Consider the following 23471-nt stretch of genomic DNA (forward strand, 5'->3'; position numbering starts at 1 on the left):
TTTTGGGAAGGAAAACCCTGATTTGCTGAATTTGTCCTCAAAGGAAGAGATCCAAGTGGGACACAGGGACACCCCAATCCCGGGGCAGGAGCTTTTGCTTTTTGGGAAAATCCAGCTGGGTTTGCAAATTGATCCCAGGACTTTCCTCTCTCACCCAGCTCTCCTGATGATGGGGATTTCTGGGGGTGACATCCATCGGTTCCTGCTTCCACCTCTTCCCTTTTCCACATCCTGCTGGAAATCGGGAATTCCAAGATTCCCGATCCTCAAAATCCTGGACTTGAGAAGCAGGAATTCCAAGATTCCTGATCTTCAAAATCCTGGATTTGAGAATCAGGAATTCCAAGATTCCTGGACTTGAGCCTGGATTTGAGAATCAGGAATTCCAAGAATCCCAATCCTCAAAATCCTGGATTTGAGAAGCAGGAATTCCAAGAATCCCGATCCTCAAAATCCTGGACTTGAGAAGCAGGAATTCCAAGATTCCTGATCCTCAAAATCCTGGATTTGAGCCTGGATTTGAGAAGCAGGAATTCCAAGAATCCTGGACTTGAGAAGCAGGAATTCCAAGATTCCTGATCCTCAAAATCCTGGATTTGAATCTGGATTTGAGAATCAGGAATTCCAAGATGCCTGGATTTGAGCCTGGATTTGAGAATCAGGAATTCCAACATTCCTGATCCTCAAAATCCTGGATTTGAGCCTGGATTTGAGTGTGGGGAGCTGGGATTTGGATCTCCCCCCTCCCTCTGTGTTACATTTGGGATAACTCCAGGGGTTTTTTCCCCCTTGGATGAAGAATTCCTGTCCCAGCTGACGTGCAGGCCACAGCAGTTCCACAGGCTGGAGCTTTATTGCTGGAGCTGCTCCATTCCAGGGCATTCCCAGTTTTCCCACTCCCAGATGTTCCCCCTGCTCCATCCCCGGGGCTCCAGCGGCTCCTCCTCGTCCCTCCACCAATCCCAAACCCTGGCGTGGGCCTGGAATGGGCTCCAGAGGGACATTCCTGGATGTCCTCGTGCCACCAGCAGAGCTGTCACCTCAGTGCTCTTCATCCTCATCCTGCTCCTCATCCTCCTCCTCCTCCTGGGAGGGCTTTGGGTGGGAGAAGAATCCCAGCTGGGGGGAGAGGAGGGAATGGGAATGGGAATGGGGATGGGAATGGGAATGGGAATGGGAATGGGGAATGGGAATGGGAATGGGAATGGGAATGGGGAAATGGGAATGGGGAAATGGGAATGGGGAATGGGAATGGGGAATGGGAATGGGGAATGGGGAATGGGAATGGGAATGGGGATGGGAATGGGGAAATGGGAATGGGGAATGGGGATGGGAATGGGAATGGGGAATGGGGATGGGAATGGGAATGGGAATGGGAATGGGGAATGGGGAATGGGAATGGGGATGGGAATGGGGGAATGGGGATGGGAATGGGGGAATGGGAATGGGGAAATGGGAATGGGGATGGGAATGGGGGAATGGGGATGGGAATGGGAATGGGAATGGGAATGGGGAATGGGAATGGGGAAATGGGAATGGGGAATGGGAATGGGAATGGGGAATGGGGAATGGGGAATGGGAATGGGGAATGGGGAATGGGGAATGGGAATGGGGAATGGGAATGGGGATGGGGATGGGGAATGGGAATGGGAATGGGAATGGGGAATGGGGAATGGGAATGGGAATGGGAATGGGGATGGGAATGGGGAATGGGAATGGGAATGGGAATGGGAATGGGGAATGGGAATGGGAATGGGAATGGGGAATGGGGAATGGGAATGGGGAACGGGGAATGGGGAATGGGGATGGGAATGGGAATGGGGAATGGGAATGGGGAAATGGGAATGGGAAATGGGGATGGGGAATGGGGAATGGGAATGGGGAATGGGGAATGGGAATGGGAATGGGGATGGGAATGGGAATGGGGAATGGGGAATGGGAATGGGGAATGGGGATGGGGAATGGGAATGGGGAATGGGGAATGGGGAATGGGAATGGGAATGGGGAATGGGGAATGGGAATGGGAATGGGGATGGGGATGGGGATGGGAATGGGAATGGGGAATGGGAATGGGAATGGGGAATGGGGAATGGGGAATGGGAATGGGAATGGGAATGGGGAATGGGGATGGGGATGGGAATGGGGAATGGGGAATGGGAATGGGAATGGACCCACCCCTCACCCTGGGGGTGACATTGCCACCCTTCCAAGGTGACATCGTGACCCGCCCAAGGTGAAAATGTGACCTTCTCAAGGTGACACTGTCACTCTCCCCCAGGGTGACATCATGCCCACTCCCAGGTGACACCGACATTGTCACCCTCCCAAGGTGATCACATCTCCCCCCTCGGTGTCACGCCCACGACCAACCCAGGTGGCATCGTGACCCTCCCAAGGTGCCACCACGCCCCCATCTCGATGTCACCCCAAGGTGCCACCACGCTCCCCCTCAGTGTCACCCTCAGTGCCACCGTGCCCCCCCTCGCTGTCACCCCTTGGTGCCACCGTGGCCCCTCCCATTGGTGTCCCCCTTTGTGTGACCCCTCAGTGCCACCGTGTCCCCCCTTGGTGTCCCCCTTGGTGTCCCCCCGGTGTCCCCACTGTCCCCTCACCCTCCAGAGGCCGAGGCTCAGCAGGGCCAGCAGCAGGAGCCCCCCGAGGGCGCTGCCCCCCAGGATCCAGAGCGACACCGGGAGCCGCCGGCCCCGCAGCACCTCCAGCACCAGCTGGGGACGAGAATCGGGGGGAAAAGGGGAATTTAGGGGGGGGGAATGGGGAATTTGGGAGGGAAAATGGGATTGAGGGGGGGAAATGGGGGAATTTGGGAGGGAAAAAGGGGAATTTGGGGGGAAAAACCAGGATTGAGGGGTGGGGAAAGAGGGAATTTGGGGAGGGGAAAACAGAATTTGGGGAGGGGAAACGGGGAATTTGAGGAGGAAATTGGGGATGGGGGAAAGAGGGAATTTGGGATAAAAACCAGGATTGAGGGGTGAGGAAATGGGGAATTTGGGGAGGAAAAATGGGGATGGGGTTAGGGTTTTTCCAAGGAATTTGGGGGGAAAAAACAAGGATTGAGGGGTGGGGAAAATGGGGAATTTGGGGAGGGGAAAAATGGGGAATTTGGAGGGAAAAATGGGGATGGGGGAAAGAGGGAATTTGGGGAGGGAAAGGAGGGAATTTGGGGAGGGAAATGGGGAATTTGGAGGGGGAAAACGGGGATGGGGGAAAGAGGGAATTTGGGGAGGGAAAGGAGGGAATTTGGGGAGGGAAATGGGGAATTTGGGGAGCAAAGCAAGGATGGAGGGGGGAAATGGGGAATTGGGGGGCCCCACCTCCCTGCGCTGCGCCCCCTCCTCCAGCACCAAGAGCCCCCCCTCGACCCCCAGCCAGACACTGCTGATGAGCCTCAGGCTCCTGAACTGCACCTGGGTGAGGGGAAGTCAACAACAACCACCGTAAAATTCAAAAAAATAATCGTAAAATTAAATAAAATTATCATAAAACTAAATAGAATAATAGTAAAGTTAAATAGAATAATAATAAAGTTAAATACAGTAATAATAAAGTTAAATACAATAATAGAATAATAATTAATTGTAAATAAAATTATAATAAAATGAAATAAAATAATAGTAAAATTAAATAAAATCAATAATAGAATTAAATATAATAATAATTAAAAGTAAATACAATAATAATAAAGTTAAATACAATAATAAAATAATAATTTAATGTAAATAAAATTATAATAAAATTAAATAAAATAATAATAAAATTAAATAAAAATAATAAAATTAAATATAATAATAAAATTAAATACAATAATAATAAAGTTAAATACAATAACAAAATAATAATTAAAAGTAAATAAAATTATAATAAAATTAAATAAAATAATAAAATTAAATAAAAATAATAAAATTAAATATAATAATAAAATTAAATACAATAATAATAAATTTAAATACAATAATAAAATAATAATGTAAATAAGATTATAATAAAATTAAATAAAACAATAAAGTTAAATAAAATAATAACTAAAAGTAAATAAAATTAGAATAAAATTAAATAATAGTAAAATTAAATAAACAATAATAAAATTAAATACAGTAATAACAACATGAAATAAAATAATAAAATTAAATAAAACAATAAAATTGAATAACACTATAAAATTAAACACAATAATAAAGTAAAAATAAAATATAAGAATAGAATTGAATAAAACAACAAAATAAAATAGAAGTAAAAAAACCAATAAAATTAAATAAAATAAGAATAATTTTTTTAAAAATTATAATTCTAATAAAAACCGAAAAATAAAAATGAACACAAACAATTTATTTTTTCCCCTTCTTTTTAACTGGGGGGGGGGGGGTTTAATTTAATCTATTTGATGCAATTTAATTAGGGGGGGCTCCCTCGCGGCCCGGGCGCCCCCCGCGCTCACCCCGCTGAAGAATCTCTCGTGGAGGCTCTGCAGGAGCCGGACGGAGACGCCCCCGCCCCGCCCCAGCCGGGCCAGGCGGCAGCGCAGCTCCAGGCAGCGGCAGCTGGAGCAGTCCTGGGGGGCAGAACCGGGGGGGCAGCGCTGGGGAGCCCCCTGAACCCCCAAAAACCCCCCGGAAATGGAGGGGACCCCCCTGAACCCCCCCGGAAATGGTGGGGATCCCCCCAAACCCCCTGGAAATGGTGGGGATCCCCCCAAACCCCCCGGAAATGGTGGGGACCCCCCTGAACCCCCCCGGAAATGGTGGGGACCCCCCTGAAACCCTCAAATCCCCCGGAAATGGTGGGGATCCCCCTGAAATCCCCCGGAAATGGAGGGGACCCCCCTGAACCCCCCCGTAAATGGTGGGGATCCCCCCAAACCCCCCGGAAATGGTGGGGACCCCCCTGAACCCCCCGGAAATGGTGGAGACCCCCCTGAACCCCCCGGAAATGGTGGGGACCCCCCTGAACCCCCCAAACCCCCTGTAAATGGTGGGGACCCCCCCTGAACCCCCCAAATACCCTGGGAGTGGTGCGGATCCCCCTGAACCCCCCCGGAAATGGTGGGGATCCCCCCTGAACCCCCAAATCCCTGAACCCTCCAAATCCCAGGGTGGGGTGAGGATCCCCTCCTGAACCCCCCAAACCCCGGCACCCCCCCAAACCCCCTGGACTGTTGGGGATCCCCCCTGAACCCCCCTGGAGTTTTTGGGGACCCTCCTGAAGTTTTGGGGACCCTCCCTGAACCCCCCTGGAGTTTTGGGGACCCTCCTGGAGTTTTGGGGACCCCCCCGGGGGGCACGGGCAGCCCTACCAGCCTCTCTGTGTTCAGCAGCTCCTCGGGGGGCACCGGGACCACCGGGGTCCCCTCATGGGGGGGGTGCAGCCTGCAGGAGGCCTGGGGGGGGCACAGGGGGGGCTCAGGGGGCACCCCAAAGGGGGGACCCCCCTAAGGCTCCCCCAAGTGTCCCCCAGACTCACATTTTCAGCCAGGACCTTGGTGACAGACAGGATGGTGGCCCCACGGTGGCCCAGAGCTGGCAGGGCCATGTGCAGGGTGATGTTCTGGAGGGGGTAGCACCCCAAATTCTGCACCTGGGTTGGGGAGGGGCGGGGAGCGAGGTGAGCTCCACCGAAACCCTGAGGAGCATCTCCAAAATGTCCCACCAAATCCATGAGGAGCATCTCCAAAATCTCCCACCAAATCCCTGAGGAGCATCTCCAAATCCCTGAGGAGCATCTCCAAAATCTCCCACCAAATCCTTGAGGAGCTCCTTCAAATCCATGAAGAGCATCTCCAAAATCTCCCACCAAAACCTTGAGGAGCATCTCCAAAACCCTGAGGAGCATCTCCAAAATGTCCCACCAAATCCCTCCAAACTATCCCACCAAGAACCTGAGGAGCATCTCCAAACTGTCCCACCAAAACCCTGAGGAGCTCCTTCAAAACCCTGAGGAGCATCTCCAAAATGTCCCAACAAAACCCTGAGGAGCTCCTCCAAATCCATGAGGAGCATCTCCAAATTGTCCCACCAAATCCCTGAGGAACCCCTCCAAAATCTCCCACCAAATCCTTGAGGAGCTCCTACAAACTGTCCCACCAAAACGCTGAGGACCATCTCTACAATGTCCCACCAAATCCCTGAGGAGAATCTCCAAAATGTCCCACCAAAACGCTGAGGAGCCCCTCCAAAATGTCCCACCAAATCCCTCCAAACTGTCCCACCAAATCCCTGAGGAGCATCTCCAAACTCTCCACCAAATCCTTGAGGAACTCTTCCAAACTGTCCCAACAAATCCCTCCAAACTGTCCCACCAAATCCTTGAGGAGCTCCTCCAAACTGTCCCACCAAATCCATGAGGAGCATCTCAAAACTGTCCCACCAAATCCCTGAGGAGGATCCCTGCCCACCAAAGCCCCTCGGGACCCCCCCAGACCACCCTCCCCACCACCACCACCATCATCATCATCATCATCATCATCATCACCATCATCTTCCTCATCTTCTCACCTTGAGCGTGGTGGTGAACTCGGGGCCGGGGCTGGGGCTGAAGGTGCCCAGGGGGTGCAGCTCATAGCGGGGCAGGTTGGTGGCACTGGGGGGGACACAGGGGGGTCACATCCCCTTCCCTGAGCCCCCCACTCTGCAGGTTGGTATTTTTGGGGGGGGTCCCATCCATCCCTCATGGGTGTCCCCATCAGTGACCCCCCCCACTCTGCAGGTCGGTGTTTTTGGGGTGTCCCATCCCTCATGGGTATCCCCATCAGTGACTCCACCCCCACTCTGCAGGTCGGTGTTTTTGGGGGGGGTCCCATCCATCCCTCATGGGTGTCCCCATCAGTGACCCCCCCCACTCTGCAGGTCGGTGTTTTTGGGGGGGGTCCCATCCATCCCTCCCGGGTGTCCCCCCCTCTGTGACCCCCCCAGCCCCACCTGGACAGGAACACGTTGGCCTCGTAGCGGATGGGCACCGACAGCTCCACCACGTTGTCCTGCGGTGTCAGCTCCGTGCTGTCACTACATGGGGGGGTGTGGGGACACACTCGGGAGTGTCCCCAAATCCCAGCCACGCCCCCTGGGCTGCGGCTCCTCCCCCCCCAGGGCTCGGCCCCGCCCATACCTGGTGGCCCTGAGCGTGAGCTCGGCGCGGTCCAGCAGGACGGAGCAGCTGAACTCCAGCTCCAGGGTGAAGGACACCTGGGGGCATGGGGGGGTTTGGGGGGTCCCGAGGGGCTCTGGAGGACAGGGATCCTCCTCGGGGACTTGCTGGGAGAGGTTGGAAGGGCTCCTCAGGGATTTGGTGGGAGAGTTTGGATGGGTTCCTCAAGGATTTGGTGGGACCGTTTGGAGGGGTTCCTCAAAGATTTGGAGGGACATTTTGGAAGCGTTCCTCATGGATTTGGTGGGACATTTTGGAAAGGTTCCTCAAGGATTTGGTGGGACATTTTGGAAGGGTTCCTCATGGATTTAGTGGAGAGTTTGGAGAGGTTCCTCATGGATTTAGTGGAGAGTTTGGAGAGGTTCCTCATGGATTTGGTGGAATATTTTGGAGGGGCTCCTCAGGGATTTGGTGGGAGAGTTTGGATGGGTTCATCAGGGATTTGATGGGACATTTTGGAGGGGTTCCTCAGGGATTGGGTGGAGAGTTTGGAGATGCTCCTCATGGATTTGGTGGGACAGTTTGGAAGGATTTGGTGGGACATTTTGGAGGACCTCCTCAGGGATTTGGTGGGACAATTTGGAGGGGTTCCTCAGGGATTTGCTGGGAGAGTTTGGAGGAGCTCCTCAGGGATTTGGGCTCCCCCCAGGCTGCACCTGGAGCACGAGGCTGGGGAAGGGGGGGTTCCCTGGGGGTCTCTCGGGGGTCCTACCTTGGCCTGCGAGCGGAACACGGGGTACCCCACGCTGCAGCGCCGGCGGTGCCCCCCCAGGGCTGAGCACTCCAACTTCACCGAGCTGGGCTCCTGCCAGGGGGACACCACGGGGACATGGAGCTGGGGGGCTTGGGACACCCGGAGGTGGCAGCAATGGACCCCTGGGGGGGCCACGGGGGACCAACAGAACATGATCTGCCACATGGGAGGAGCTGGGGACACCACGGAGCCCCATGTCCCACCTCAGAGAGGTTGGGGACAGCATGGAGCCCCAACTCCCACATGGAATAGGTTAAGGACACCACGGAGCCCCATCTGCCACCTGGGAGAGGCTGGGGACACCATGGACCCCCTCGTCCCCCTTGGAATCAGTCTGGGGACCCAACAGACTCCAACCCATCCCACCTGCAATGGGCGGAGGGGTTGGGACAAGAATCACCCCAGAGGTTCTCCAAAGACCTGGGTCTCCATCTTGACCCTGGTGGGGGAGTTTGGAGGAGCTCCTCAAGGACTTTGTGGGACATTTTGGATGAGCTCCTCATGGATTTGATGGAGAGTTTGGAGGAGATCCTCATGGATTTGATGGAGAGTTTGGAGGAGATCCTCATGGATTTGATGGAGCATTTGGAGGGGCTCCTCAGGGATTTGGTGGCAGAGTTTGGAGGGGCTCCTCAGGGATTTGATGGAGAGTTTGGAGGAGATCCTCATGGATTTGATGGAGAGTTTGGAGGGGCTCCTCAGGGATTTGATGGAGAGTTTGGAGGGGCTCCTCAGGGATTTGGTGGCAGAGTTTGGAGGGGCTCCTCATGGATTTAGTGGGACATTTTGGAGGGGTTCCTCAAGGATTTGGTGGGACAGTTTGGAGGAGCTCCTCAGGGACTTGGTGGGGCTCCTCAGGGATTTGGGCTCCCCCAGGCTGTACCTGGAGTACGAGGCTGGAGAAGTGGAGGTTCCCAGGCAGCTGCAGCCACAGGCTGGCGTTGTAGGCGTTCTCCTCCCGGTTCTCCAGCTCCACCTCCACCAGCATCCGCCTCCGGCCCTTCCGCAGGACGTGGGGGCTCTGCCTGGAGGCCGGGGGGGTCACAGGGGGCTCCTGGCATCCCAGGGACACCATGGGGACACTGGGGGGACACCAGGGGTACCTGGAGCCCACGATGTCCGTGGTGGCCTTGAGCACCAGGTCGGTGACGCACTCGTCGTCGTCGCCGCAATCCTTGAAAAACGGGATCTGGAAGGAGCCAGGGGTGATCCCGGTGTCTGGCGGTGATCCTGGGATCCAGGAGTGATCCCAGTGCCCCAGGGGTGATCCTGGGATCCAGGAGTGATCCCAGTGCCCCAGGGGTGATCCCAGTGCCGATCCTGGTGCCCAGGGGTGATCCCAGTGCCCGGGGATCATCCCAGTGTCTGAGGGTGATTCCGGTACCTGGGGGTGACCCCAATGTCTGGGGATGATCCCAGTGCCCCGGGAGTGATCCTGGAATCCAGGGGTGATCCCAGTGCCCCAGGATGATCCCAATGTCTGGGGGTGATCCCAGTGCCAATCCCAGTGTCTGGGGGTGATCCCAGTGCCAATCCCAGTGCCCAGGGGTGATCCCAGTGCCAATCCCAGTGCCCAGGGGTGATCCCAATGTCTGGGGGTGATCCCAGTGCCAATCCCAGTGCCCAGGGGTGATCCCAGTGCCCAGGGGTGATCCCAGTGCCCAGGGGTGATCCCAATGCCAATCCCAGTGCCCAGGGGTGATCCCAGTGCCAATCCCAGTGCCCGGGGGCGATCCCGGTGTCCAGGGGCAATCCCAGTGCCCCAGGATGATCCCAATGTCTGGGGGTGATCCCAGTGCCAATCCCAGTGCCCAGGGGTGATCCCAGTGCCCAGGGGTGATCCCAATGCCAATCCCAGTGCCCAGGGGTGATCCCAGTGCCCAGGGGTGATCCCAATGCCAATCCCAGTGCCCAGGGGTGATCCCAGTGCCCAGGGGTGATCCCAATGCCAATCCCAGTGCCCGGGGGCGATCCCGGGGTCCAGGGGCAATCCCAGTGCCCGGGCACGCCCTTCCCAGCACACACCAGTTTGCGGAGGGAGGTGGGAGACGCCTCATCCAGCACAGACCCGGCGGCCTCATCCAGCGCCCAGGTGAGGCTGAGGCTGAGGGGCCGCAGGTAATCCGAGGTGTCCTGCACAACCGGGGGGGGACCCCATCAGCCTCATCCGGGCGGGACCCCGGGGACGGGGCCGGGAGGGAGGGGAGGAGCCCCGGGGCTGACCAGGACGTGGAAGGGGATGCGGGCGCAGCTCTGCCGGCCCAGCGGGAGCTCCATGCGGCGCCGCAGCAGCCGGCGGGCCCCGGAGTCGAAGGCGGCTCGGGATCCCGGGCTCCGCTCCTCCAGGGACGCGTTGTACCGGAGAGCTGCGGGACAGGGGCCGGGTCAGCGCCGGGAGAGCTGCGGGAGTGGCTGCTCCGGTGGGAGGGACCCCCAGGGAAAGCCGGGGATGCTCCAGGGACACTGCCAGGACCCTTTGGGATGCTCTGGGATGCTCCAGAACCCTTTGGGATGCTCCAGGCCCAGCCAGGGATGCTCCAGGGACACTGCCAGGACCCTTTGGGATGCTCTGGGATGCTCCAGGAGCCTCTGGGATGCTCCAAGGATGCTCTGGGATGTTCCCTGCCCAGCCAGGGATGCTCCAGGGACACTGCCAGGATCCTCTGGGATGCTCTGGGATGCTCCAGGACCCTTTGGGATGCTCTGGGATGTTTCTGGGGTGCTCCCTGCCCAGCCAGGGGTGCTCCAAGGACATTCCCAGGACTCTTTAGGTCACTCCAGGACCCTTTGGGATGCTCTGGGATGTTCCTGGGTTGTGCCAAGGACACTCTCAGGACCCTCTGGGATGCTCTGGGATGTTCCTGGGTTGTGCCAAGGACACTCCCAGGACCCTCTGGGATGCTCTGGGATGTTCCTGGGTTGCTCCCCACCCAGCCAGGGCTGCTCCAGGGACACTGCCAGGACCCCTTTGGGTGGCTCCAGGACGCTTTGGGTTGCTCTGAGACGTTTCTGGGCTGCTCCAGGGACACGGCCAGGCCCGCACTCACCCACGTCCATGCCCTGGGGGGCGCTGCGGGCGCGGCTCTGGGCGCGGAAGCAGAGGCGGGCGCGCAGGCAGACGGCGCCGGAGCCGCCGCGCCGGCAGTTCCGCCGGGTGACGCTGACGGCCGCCGGCTCCACCGACACCGCCGCGGCCACCTGGAGGATCCAGCGGGACCTGCGGGACACGGCCACACCGGGCATCTCAGCCTGGCGACAGGGACAGCCTGCCCTGGGTCCGGGCTGAGGCGTGCAGAGCGCCGGGAGGGCCCCGGGAGCGTCCCAGGCTCTCACAAGGGGAAACTGAGGCACCGAGTGCCTTTCCTCCTCAATGTCCCCATGGCCCAAATGTCGCTGTTCTCAGGATGTCCCTGTCCTTTCCCCATGTCCCCATTCCCAGGGTGTCTCTGTCCTTTCTGCACGTCCTTGTCCCTTCTCCATGTCCCTATTCCCAAGATGTCCCTGTCCCTATTCCCAGGGTGTCTCTGTCCCTTCTCCATGTCCCCATTCCCAGGGTGTCCCTGTCCCCTCTCCATGTCCCTGTCCCTTCTCTGTGTCCCCATTCCCGGGGTGTCCCTGTCCCTTGTCCCTGTCCCTTCTCCATGTCCCTGTCCCTCTCCATGTCCCCATTCCCAGGGTTGTCCCTGTCCCCATCCCCAGGGTGTCCCTGTCCCTTGTCCCTGTCCCTTCTCCATGTCCCCATTCCCAGGGTTGTCCCTGTCCCTTCTCCATGTCCCCATTCCCAGGGTTGTCCCTGTCCCTCTCCATGTCCCCATTCCCGGGGTGTCCCTGTCTCCTCTCCATGTCCCCATTCCCAGGGTGTCCCTGTCCCTTGTCCCTGTCTCCTCTCCATGTCCCCATTCCCGGGGTGTCCCTGTCCCTTGTCCCCATCCCCTGCTCACCGCAGCACCACGGCCGCCCCCTGCGCCCCCACGGCCACGTCCACCAGTCCGTCCCCGTCCATGTCCGTCCGTCCGTCCACGCTGATCCCGAAGTACCGGAGGCTCCAGCCCAGCGCCGCCGCCTCGATGCGCTGGCAAACGAGAATTTTGAATTTTTAACTTTTAAGCCCTTCTGTGGCCCAGAGATGGGGTGACTGAGAGGCTCAGTTGGTCTTACAAAATAGAATGAATAGTTTTAAATATAAACGTTTAAAATGAAGTTAAATAAAATATGAAATCAAGTAAAAATAAAATAAATTAAAACTTTTAAAATAAAGTTAAATAAAATATAAAATTAAGTAAAGATTTTAAAAGTAAAAATAAAATAAAATAAATATAAACTTTTATATTAAAGTTTTTAAAACTTTTATTCTATTTTCAGTCTCATGTGAAGGGTGAGACAATACAGGTGTTCTAATTCACGCCATCACAATCAGAAGCTAATTATTTCTTAATTACAATACACTATAAGAGTGTCCCCTCTCCATGTCCCCATTCCCGGGCTGTCCCTGTCCCCTCTCCGTGTCCCCATTCCGGGCTGTCCCTATCCAGGGACAGTGTACCCCAGCCCCACAAGTGTTGACGCGGCGCTCACTGCAGCCGCTGCCAGCCTTGTCTCACCTGTTTGCAGCGGGGCAGGAGGGTGCCCGGGGCCATGTGGAACACGTAGAGCGCCCCTCGGTGCCCGTCCTCCAGCGGTGCCCCCACCACGGCTCCGGCCAGCCCGTCCTGGCTCAGGTTGGGCACCGCGCCCAGGGCGGAGCCGAACCGGGAATCCTGCGGCCTCGGCTCGGGGAGCAGCGACCCCGCGGGGCTCAGGCGCTCCTGGGGGGTGCGGGGGGCGACCCTCGGTACCCCCCAAGGGACAGGCGCCCCCTCAATGCCACAGTGTTCCCGCCATCGCCTCAAACTCCCTCCCAGTCCCTCTGCATCCCGCTGATGCTCCCATCCCCTGCCCCAGTTTGCCCCAGTTCACCCCAGTTTGCTCCAGTTCCCATCCCCTCACCCGCCCCACGCCCCCAGGCCCACCCCAAGACCCACACCTGCCCCACAGGTACACGCAGACCCTGCCCCTTCACCTGCCCCACTCGGGACATGTAGACCCTCCCCAGCCCCTCTCACCTGCCCCACACGCCCAGACCCTCCCCAGCCCCTCTCACCTGCCCCACAGGTACCCACAGACCCTCCCCTTTCCCCTCACAGCTGCCCCACACCCCCAGGCCCACCCCAGCCCCTCCCGGTCTCACCTGCCCCACCCGGTACACGTAGACCCTCCCGGTCTCCCAGCTCTGCCCGCCCAGGTAGGAGGGCGCGGCCACCAGCAGCAGCTCGCTGTCCCCATCTCCCTCCAGGTCCAGGGCCAGCACCTCGCTGCCGAAGTAGGAGCCGATCTGGGGGTGCAAGGGGCTGTGAGGCCGAGGGGAGGGGGCCCAAATTCCCTCCCCCAAAGCCCTCAGGGCCCCCCAGCACCGCTCACCTGGTCCCCCACCCCAGCACCCCTCACCTGGTCCCCCAGGAGCGCCTGGGCCACCGTCACAGTGCCCGTGGGGCCCAGCTGGAAGAGGACGACCTTGCCCTTGTGCTGGAACCGGGGGGCACCGGCCACCAACAGGCGCTGCCCCCCCGGCAGCTGCAGCGAGGACACCGAGTACCCTGGGGGGACAGCAGGGTCAGAGGGGGGACGGCCCCGGAGGGACAGGGGGGTCCTGGGGCACCCCAAATATCCGGGACATGGAGTATCCCCAGGGCACCCCAAATATCCGGGACATGCAGCATCCGCAGGACACCCCAATATCCAGGACATGGAGTATCCCCAGGGCACCCCAAATATCCGGGACATGGAGCATCCCCAGGGCACCCCAATATCCGGGACATGGAGCATCCCCAGGGCACCCCAAATATCCGGGACATGCAGCATCCCCAGGGCACCCCAATATCCGGGACATGGAGTATCCCCAGGGCACCCCAATATCCGGGACATGCAGCATCTGCAGGGCACCCCAATATCTGGGTTTGGGGCATCCCCAGGGCACCCAAATATCCGGGACATGCAGCATCCACAGGGCACCCCAATATCCGGGACATGGAGTATCCCCAGGGCACCCCAAATATCCAGGACATGGAGCATCCCCAGGGCACCCCAATATCTGGGACATGCAGCATCCGCAGGGCACCCAAATATCCAGGACATGGAGCGTCCCCAGGGCACCCCAAATATCCGGGTTTGGGGCATCCCTGGAGTATTCCCGGGGCACCCCAAATTTCCAGGACATAGAGTATCACCAAGGATCCTAAATATCCATTATATGGAGCATCCCCAGGGCACCCCAAATTTACAGAACATTTCTGTATCACCCAGCACCCCAAATATCCATTCCATGGACTATCCCCAGGGCACCCCAAATATCCATTCCATGGACTATCCCCAGGGCACCCCAAATTTACAGAACACTTCTGTATCACCCAGCACCCCAAACACCCCACTCCACAAAGCACCCCCACTTCACCGCTGCCCTCCAGGATGTGGAACGCCCCTGATTCATCCCAAATCCCGAGGGGATTTGGAACCAAACCCGGCTGACCCCCCCACGCCCCCAGGGGGCTCCCCCATACCCAGATAGGCCGCGTGGTTCCTCAGCTGCGGCGGGAATTCCTCCTGGAACGCCCCACGGGCTGGGACAACGCGCCCACGCTGCCTCTCCTCCAGCACGCCCCCCTCCCAGTCGTGGGCTCCGACCATTCCAAAGAGGATCCCGTCCTGCTGGGATGGGTGGCACACGTCACCACAATGCCTCCGGTGTCCCCAAGCCCCGCTGGCTCCGTCAGATTTTTCTGGAAAAATCTCCTTGCCCAGGATTTTTCTCCTGGGAAGATGAGAAGGCTCAGGGGAAAATGAAAACAGTAATTCTCTGATTCGCTTCTCCTGTGTTTTGCTGCTTTGGAATGTGTTTGGACATTGTTTGTCAACTGGTGATTGTTTCATTGGTTTTATGGGAATTGTTTTTACTTAACGACCAATCACAGCCCCACTGTGTCCTCAAGCCCCGCTGGCTCCGTCAGATTTTTCTGGAAAAATCTCCTTGCCCAGGATTTTTCTCCTGGGAAGATGAGAAGGCTCAGGGGAAAATGAAAACAATAATTCTCTGATTCGCTTCTCCTGTGTTTTGCTGCTTTAGAATTTGTCTGGACATCGTTTCATTGGTTTCATGGGAATTGTTTTTACTCAATGACCAATCACAGCCAAGCTGTGTCGAAGCTCTGGAAAGAGTCACAAGAGTTTTTCATTAATATCTTTCCAGCCTTCTCTTCTGTATCCTTTCTGTATTCTTTAGTATAGCTTAGTTTAGTATTCTTTTACATAATACAGTGTCATAAAATAATAAATCAGCCTTCTAAGAACGTGGAGTCAGATCCATCATTCCTTCCTGCCACGGGGCACCTCACAAATACAACACCCCACCAATGCCCCCCTGCCATGCCAGGGGTGAGATGGGCTCAGGGTTGTTTTCCACCTTTCCCAGTGGGATCATTGTGGTCACAGCTTTCCCAAGGCTGTGAGAAGCTCAGGGAAAAGAATTTTAAACAATTCCTGTCTAAACTTTCTGCACCCGGTGTTTGTGAACACGTTAATGTGTGTTGATTACCAAAGGGTGGCTTTTTAATTAGCCAATGTTTTGATTAAAGGACCGATCAGAACATAAACCAGAATATAAAAAGGAATGGGTGTCCAAATAAAGTGGATTTAGCCTTTCTGACTCAGCAGGGACAGGATCACCTCGAGGTGGTGGATGGAAAAGCCGATCTGGGACATCTCCAGCTCGAAGGCGCTCTCGTTGTCCCCGTGGGTACCTGAGCAGGGCAGGAAGGAGACTCAGCTCCTCCAGCTGGAATCCCCAGCCCTCCTCATCATCCCAGCCCCAAACCAGCACCTTCCAGGCTGAAGATCCGATCTCCCAGAGCATCCACGATGTCATTGAGGGCGGCCTCATCCGTGACGTTGAAGAAATACTTCTCATCGGGGTCGCTGGCGATGAACTTGATCTCCCGGATGAAATCCTCGGGATCCTGCTGCCTCCTCAGGTAATGCCCCAGCACCTGAGGGGAGGGGACAGGGCTCAGCAGGAGCCCCGGGGGCTCAGGGGGACACAGGGTGGGTGGCGGGGCCCTCACGGCGATGGCGTAGCGGGTGATGTTGCGGCGGTCGCACTCGGCCAGCGCCGCGGGCAGCTCGTCCCCGTCGTGGGACTCCCCGTCCGTCAGCACCAGCAGCAGCCGCGCGGCCCCCGGGCGCCCGCCCCGCGCGGGGCTGAACGACTCGGAGCTGTGGGAGGGTGATGGACAGTGAGCCCCTGGGCAGCCACGATGAACTCTGCCCCAGGCCTGACACTGATCCCAACCCTGATGCCAGCACCAACCCTGATCCTGTTCCCAACCTTGATCCCAGCACCAACCCTGATCCTGTTCCCAACCTTGATCCCAGCACCAACCCTGATCCTGGTACCAGTCACAGCCCTGATCCTGATCCCAACCTTGATCCCAGTACCAACCCTGATCCTGGTCCCAGTCACAGCCCTGATCCTGATCCCAACCTTGATCCCAGTACCAACCCTGATCCTGATCCCAACTCTGACCCAGATCCCAACCCTGACCCTGCTCCCAACCCTGATCCTGATCCCAGTCACAGCCCTGATCCTGATCCCAGCACCAATCCTGACCCCAGTCCTAGCCTCAATCCCAGTCCAAATCCTGACTTGATCCCAAACCCGATACCAATTCCAATCCCGATCCCAACCTAGACCCTAAACCCAACTCTGACCCCAATCCCAGCCCCACTCCCAGACCCAACTCTGACCCCAATCCCGCCCCCAATCCCACCCCGATCCTGCCCCCACTCCCAGTCCTGATCCTGCCCCCAATCCCATCCCAATCCCAGCCCCAATCCCATCCCGATCCTGCCCCCAGTCCCATCCCAATCCCAGCCCCACTCCTGATCTCGATCCTGCCCCCAATCCCATCCTGATCCCAGCCCTGGTCCACCCCCAATCTCACCCCCAATCCCATCCCAATCCCGCCCCAATCCCGCCCCAGTCCCACCATGCCTCCCGGATGGCCATGGCCGTCCTGGTCTCCCTGCCCTCCTGCCGGGTCAGGTTCCGCGCAGCCTCCAGCAGGCTCTGAGCTGTGGGGTGCTGCCCCAGCGCCCACTCCTCCACCAGGTGCTCCCCGTACTGCAGCACCCCTACCTGGAACGGGGACAGTCAGAGCCAGAGAAAACCCCAAAACCTCCCTCAAATCCACAGGGAACCCCCAAATCCACTGGGAACCCCCAAATCCCCACGGTGCTGCCCCAGCGCCCACTCCTGCACTGGGTGCTCCCCGTACCGCAGCACCCCAACCTGGAATGGGGACAGCCAGAACCCCAAAACATCCACCAAACCTCCAGAGAACCCCAAAACCACATCCCTCAAATCCCCAGGGAACCCCCAAACCCCCAAGGAACCCCCAACTCCATGGGAACAGCTCAAACGCCCAGTGAACCCCCAAGGAATGCCAAAATCCACAGGAACATCCCTCAAATCCCCCAGGCAACCCCCAAACCCACAGGGACACCCCTCAAATCCCCAGAGAATCCCCAACTCCATGGGGACCCCTGAAATCCCTAGGGCAGACAATGCCATCGCCCCAAGGGACAATGGCATCACCCCAAAGACAATGCCATCACTTTAGGGACAACAGCACTGCCCTGGGGACAGTCCCCTTGCCCTGGGGACACCACCCCAGCCCCGGGGACACCGTGGTGGCCTGACCTGGGTCTGCCCAGGCCCGATGAAGAAGCGAGCCAGGACGTTCCCGAGGAAGGCCTGCACCTCCTCCCAGGGGTAGATGCTGTTGGAGCCGTCCAGAACCACCACAATGTCCATGAAGGTAGAGCAGCCTGGCAGGGGACACGGTGACACCGGGGGTGGCAGGTCCCAGGAGGTCCCAGGAGGTGCCACCCCACTCACGCTGGGCCGTGGGGGCCATGGTGGCCACCAGCTGGAGCTCCTGGTCGAGCTGGACGCAGCGGCCGGAGCTGAACACGGAGGTGCCGCATTGCTGGGACCAGAGCGGGGCACAGGCCTTGGGGAGGGGGGTGACACGAGGTCACAGCAGTGACATCACCGCCCTCCCCCCACCCCCTGCCTCAGTTTCCCCATTCCTGCCTCAGCTTCCCCATTCCAGCTTCAGTTTCCCCGTTCCCGCCTCACCTTCCCCACTCCTGCCTCCGTTTCCCCATTCCTGCCTCCGTTTCCCCATTCCTGCCTCAGTTTCCCCATTCCCGCCTCAGTTTCCCCATTCCCGCCTCAGTTTCCCCATTCCCGCCTCAGTTTCCCCATTCCCACCTCAGTTTCCCCTATTCCCGCCTCACTGCCCCCATTCCTCCCTCAGTTTCCCCGTTCCCGCCTCAGTTTCCCCACTCCCGCCTCAGTTTCCCCACTCCCCACTCAGTTTCCCCACTCCTCCCTCAGTTTCCCCACTCCTGCCTCAGTTTCCCTCTGCTCACCACCAATCCCCCGTCCTTGGACTCCACCAGGGTCATGCCGAGGTGCCCGGCGCTGCTGCTGAGCCACGGAACTGCAGCCCCTTGGGGACAACGGGGACAAAAAGGGGGTGAGCACCTCGGGGGGGGGACCCCAAAACCTCAGCAGGGCTCTGGGCTGTGGGGGGCTCCCCATAGTGCAGCATCCCCACTTTGAACAGGGAGGGTCAGGGCCTCAGGGAGCCCCAAAACTTCCCCCAAACCCACAGGGAACCCCAAATCTACAGGGACATTCCTCAAACCCACAGAAATCCCAAACCCCCAGAGAAACCCCCAAATCCCCAAGGAACCCCCAAATTCACAGGGACCTCTAAAATCCACAGGGAATCCCGAACCCCCGGAAATCCCAAAGTCCACAAGGTCCCCCAAACCCCCCCAGAACCCCCAAATCCAGAGGGACCCCCCAAATTTCACACCCCCCCCTCCCCTTGGGTACCGAGGTTGGCCTTGGCACAGGAGGAGTTTTAGGGTCCCAATGGGACCCCTCAAACCTCCAGGGACCCCTCAAATCCCCAAACCCCCAGGGAACCCCAAATCCACCTCACAAATCCACAGAGACCCCAAAACCTACAGGGACCCTCAAACCTCCATGGAACCCCCAAATTTCACCCCCCCACCCCCCGAGGCTGGCCTTGACACAGGAGGAGTTTTGGGGTCCCACGTGGGACTCCCTCAAATCCCCATAGAATCCCCAAACCCTCAGAAATCCCAAACCCCCGTGTAGGCCCCAAGCCCCCATGGAGGCCCCAAAACCCCCACGGAGGCCCCCAAACCCCCACGGAGGCCCCCAAACCCCCACGGAGGCCCCAAAGCCCCACGGAGGCCCCAAACCCCCATGAAGGCCCCCAAACCCCCATGGAGGCCCCAAAACCCCCATGAAGGCCCCAAGCCCCCATGAAGGCCCCCAAACCCCCATGGAGGCCCCAAGCCCCCATGAAGGCCCCAAGCCCCCATGAAGGCCCCCAAACCCCCATGGAGGCCCCAAAACCCCCATGGAGGCCCCAAGCCCCCATGGAGGCCCCAAAACCCCCATGAAGGCCCCCAAACCCCCACGGAGGCCCCAAAGCCCCATGTAGGCCCCAAACCCCCATGGAGGCCCCCAAACCCCCATGGAGGCCCCAAACCCACATGGAGGCCCCCAAACCCCCATGGAGGCCCCAAACCCCCATGGAGGCCCCCAAACCCCCATGGAGGCCCCAAACCCACATGGAGGCCCCCAGACCCCCACGTAGGCCCCAAACCCCCATGGAGCCCCCAAGCCCCATGGAGGCCCCCAAACCCCCATGGAGGCCCCCAAGCCCCATGGAGGCCCCCAAACCCCCACGGAGGCCCCCAACCCCCATGGAGGCCCCCAAACCCCCATGGAGGCCCCCAAACCCCCACGGAACCCCCAAATTTCACCCCGGGTACCGAGGTTGGCCTTGGCACAGGAGGAGTTTTGGGGTCCCACGTGGCATTTGTAGATGTCCCCTTGGCCGTCCCCGTCCCACGGGGCCCCCACCAGCAGCCTGGGGGTGGGGGGGGACAAAATGGGGAGGGGGGGGTGACAAAGGGGACATCGAGGATGTCACCACCCCCCCCCCCCCGCTTTAACCCAGCTTTGGCCACGTTTTTGATTTTTTTTTTTTTTTTTTTTTTTTTTTTTTTTAATTGGGGGGTGGGCACCGTGCCAGGCTGTGCCACCCACGTCTGTCTGTCTGTCTGTCTCTGTCTGTCTGTCTCTGTCTGTCCGGCCGGCCGGCCGCAGCCTCCAGCTCCTCCCGCGCTTCCCCTTCCCCGCCCCAACCTCCCCTCCCTGCCTCAGTTTCCCCCTCCCTTCTCCCCTTTCCTGCCTCAGTTTCCCCCCTCCCCTGCTTCGTTTTCCTTTTCCCCACCTCCCTCCTCACCTTTCCTGCCTCAGTTTCCCCACTCCTCCCTCAGTTTCCCTTTTCCAACCTCAGTTTCCCCACTCCTGCCTCAGTTTCCCCTTTCCCACCTCCCTCCCCCCTTCCTGCCTGTTTCCCCACTCCTGCTTCAGTTTCCCCCCTTTCCTCCCTCAATTTCGCCACTCCTGCCTCAGTTTCCCTTTTCCAACCTCAGTTTCCCCTTTCCCACCCCGTCCCCACCATTCCTGCCTCAGTTTCCCCATTCCTGCCTCAGTTTCCCCTTTCCCACCCCCTCCCCACCATTCCTGCCTCAGTTTCCCCATTCCTCCCTCAGTTTCCCCTTTCCCACCCCCTCCCCACCATTCCTGCCTCAGTTTCCCCATTCCTCCCTCAGTTTCCCCATTCCCGCCTCAGTTTCCCCATTCCTCCCTCCGTTTCCCACTCCTGCCTCAGTTTCCCACTCCTGCCTCAGTTTCCCCCCTTCCTCCCTCAGTTTCCCCATTCCTGCCTCAGTTTCCCCACTCCTGCCTCAGTTTCCCCATTCCTGCCTCAGTTTCCCCACTCCTCCCTCAGTTTCCCCACTCCTCCCCACCATTCCTGCCTCAGTTTCCCCCATTCCTGCCTCAGTTTCCCCACTCCTGCCTCAGTTTCCCCCTTCCTCCCTCAGTTTCCCCACTCCTCCCTCAGTTTCCCCGCTCCTCCCCACCATTCCTGCCTCAGTTTCCCCACTCCTGCCTCAGTTTCCCCATTCCTGCCTCAGTTTCCCCACCATTCCTGCCTCAGTTTCCCCCGTGCCCCACTCACCACCTGTCCCCATCGTTGCCCCACTGCAGCACCCGGTAGCCAAACTGGGACTCAGGGGGCCCCAGGAACACCCTGGCACTGCCCACGTCGATGTTGAACCCCTCAGCGACCCCTGCGGAGGTGAAGGACGGGTGGAAATTCCCCTTTTTTGTCTTTTTTTTCCTCAAAAAAAAACCCCATTAAAAATAAGATTTTTTTCCCCATTAAAATTAAGATTTTCCATCCCGAATTCCGGGTTTTTAGTTCCTCTTTACGAGTTCCCCTTCCCACCTTGAGCCCGCCCTAAATTTGGTGTTTCCCCTTGAGCCCGCCCTAAATTCAAAGAGATTTTGGTGTTTTCTCCCTCAAAAATAAATGAAATGGGGGGAAATGACCAAAACTGGCCAATTTTAAAGGGATTTTGGTGTTTTCTCCTTCTAAAAAGCTCCAAAATAAATTAAATAGGAGGGAAATGACAAAAACTGGTTGGTTTTAAAAGGATTTTGGTGTTTTCTCCCTCCAAAATAAATTAAGTTGGGGGAAATGACCAAAATTGGCCAATTTTAAAGGGATTTTGGTGTTTTTTCCCTCTAAAAAATCTCAAAATTAAATTAAGTGGGGGGAAATTCCCAAAACTGGTGAATTTTAAAGGGATTTTGGTGTTTTCTCCTTCTAAAAAGCTCCAAAATAAATTAAGTTGGGGAAATGACCAAAACTGGCCAATTTTAAAGGGATTTTGGAGTTTTCTCCTTCTAAAAAGCTCCAAAATAAATTAAATAGGAGGGAAATGACCAAAACTGGTCAGTTTTAAAAGGATTTTGGTGTTTTCTCCCTCCAAAATAAATTAGGAGGGGAGGAAATGACCAAGATTGGTCGATTTTATCCCAAAATTCCCCCCCTGGAAATTCAGAAAGGGAGGGGAGAACCACACGTGGCTGCACTGGGATCATTCAAAGCCCCAATCCCAGACCTTAATCCCAATTCTGGTCCCAGTTTTAGCCCGGAGAAAGCCCCAGATCGCCCCAAATAAATGGAATTTTTTGGGTTACCTGGGAGCAGGATCAGGGCCAGGAGCAGCCCCTGGTTCCCCACACCCCACATGGCTGCAGCTCCGACTCCAAGCAGGACAAAATCCCCGGGTTTGGGGGTTTTTTTTTGGGTTTTTTTTTTCCTCTTTTTTTTTTTTTAAGTTTGTTTTTCCCTCCTCCTTCATCCTCAATTGGCTGCTAAAAATAAATGCGGTTTTGGATGGGGCGGGGGGGAGGCGAAATTTCAGGGAAAAAACCAGGCGAAGTGGTAAAAACAGGGAAAAAAATGAGAGAGGAGAAGAGAGGAGGTGGGTGAAGGATTTTTTTGGGGGGGTCCTGAATGCTTGAAAGGGAATTTTTCCACTTTTTTTTTTCTGGGAAAACGGGGTGGGAAAAATCTGAATTTTCCCCCCCAAAAAAATCTGAATTTTCCCCCCAAAAAATCTGAATTTTCCCCCAAAAATTCTGAATTTTCCCCCAAAAATTCTGAATTTTCCCCCATCTGAACTACACAGAACCTGGGTATTCCGTGTGGGGACAGTCAGGTGGAAAAAGGGATTTTGTGTGGGGGGGGTCTGGGTGGGGTTTGGGCGGATTTTGGGTGGATTTTGGTGGATTTTGGGTTGCCACGTCCTCCGGGTGACACTGCCACCACCCGGAGTTCAAAAAAAAAAAAAAAAAGGAAAAAAAAGGGAAAAAAAAAAGGGAAAAAAAAAAAAAAAGGGAAAAAAATTCAAACTCTGCGATTTAGGACAGAGGGAAAATTGTGCTGCCGGAGGTTGTGGGACGGGCTGGAATTTTCAGGGGGAATTTAAAAAAAATAAAAATAAAAATTAAAATAAACCTCAAGGAATGAGGAGAAAAACAGACAAACAGCGACTGTGCAGGCCCGGCTGCCAAACGCGGCCCCGCCCAGGTGGGGCACGGGGAAACTGAGGCACGGGAAACTGAGGGGAAACTGAGGCACGGGGAAACTGAGGGGAAACTGAGGAATGGGAAACTGAGGCACGGGGAACTGAGGGGAAACTGAGGAACGGGAAACTGAGGAATGGGAAACTGAGGCACCGGGAAACTGAGGCACCGGGAAACTGAGGCACGGGAAACTGAGGAACGGGGAAACTGAGGAATGGGGAAACTGAGGCACGGGAAACTGGGGGGAAACTGAGGAATGGGAAACTGAGGGGAAACTGAGGCACGGGGAAACTGAGGCACGGAAAACTGAGGAATGGGGAAACTGAGGAAGGGGAAACTGAGGCACGGGGAACTGAGGGGAAACTGAGGAATGGGAAACTGAGGGGAAACTGAGGCACGGGGAAACTGAGGCAC

General features: G+C 56.7%; 1 protein-coding gene across 1 annotated transcript; it reads right to left on the reverse strand.

Moving 5' to 3' along the window:
* Positions 1-904: 904 nt before the first annotated feature.
* ITGA10 (integrin subunit alpha 10) lies at positions 905-22300 on the reverse strand. The gene is made up of 30 exons (XM_066568172.1): positions 22167-22300; positions 21139-21250; positions 19880-19977; positions 18434-18513; positions 17895-18009; positions 17697-17824; positions 16984-17132; positions 16060-16210; positions 15819-15984; positions 15665-15738; positions 14503-14647; positions 13394-13542; positions 13137-13280; positions 12511-12714; positions 11851-11981; positions 10957-11126; positions 10133-10275; positions 9935-10042; positions 9013-9098; positions 8793-8934; positions 7868-7960; positions 7117-7193; positions 6930-7013; positions 6507-6591; positions 5476-5589; positions 5309-5392; positions 4454-4567; positions 3333-3425; positions 2613-2726; positions 905-1119 (listed from the first exon to the last, which is right to left on the reverse strand). The coding sequence occupies exons 1-30, from the start codon at positions 22216-22218 to the stop codon at positions 1042-1044; spliced, it is 3483 nt and encodes a 1160-aa protein (XP_066424269.1). The 5' UTR covers positions 22219-22300; the 3' UTR covers positions 905-1041.
* Between the last annotated feature and the right edge of the window lie 1171 nt (positions 22301-23471).

Source organism: Molothrus aeneus, chromosome 31, assembly GCF_037042795.1.
Source record: "Molothrus aeneus isolate 106 chromosome 31, BPBGC_Maene_1.0, whole genome shotgun sequence".
In the NCBI taxonomy this organism is placed as follows: Eukaryota; Metazoa; Chordata; class Aves; order Passeriformes; family Icteridae; genus Molothrus; species Molothrus aeneus.

What these genes read in the sequence shown, in the direction of transcription:
- ITGA10 (XM_066568172.1), bottom strand. Translation starts at nt 22,218, where the DNA reads ATGTGGGGTGTGGGGAACCAGGGGCTGCTCCTGGCCCTGATCCTGCTC. An exon ending in TGTTCCGCTCGCAGGCCAAG is followed by an intron (nt 7,194 to 7,867) that starts GTAGGACCCCCG and finishes CCATGCCCCCAG; the next exon opens with GTGTCCTTCACCCTGGAGCT. An exon ending in ACGAGAGATTCTTCAGCGGG is followed by an intron (nt 3,426 to 4,453) that starts GTGAGCGCGGGG and finishes CCCCTCACCCAG; the next exon opens with GTGCAGTTCAGGAGCCTGAG.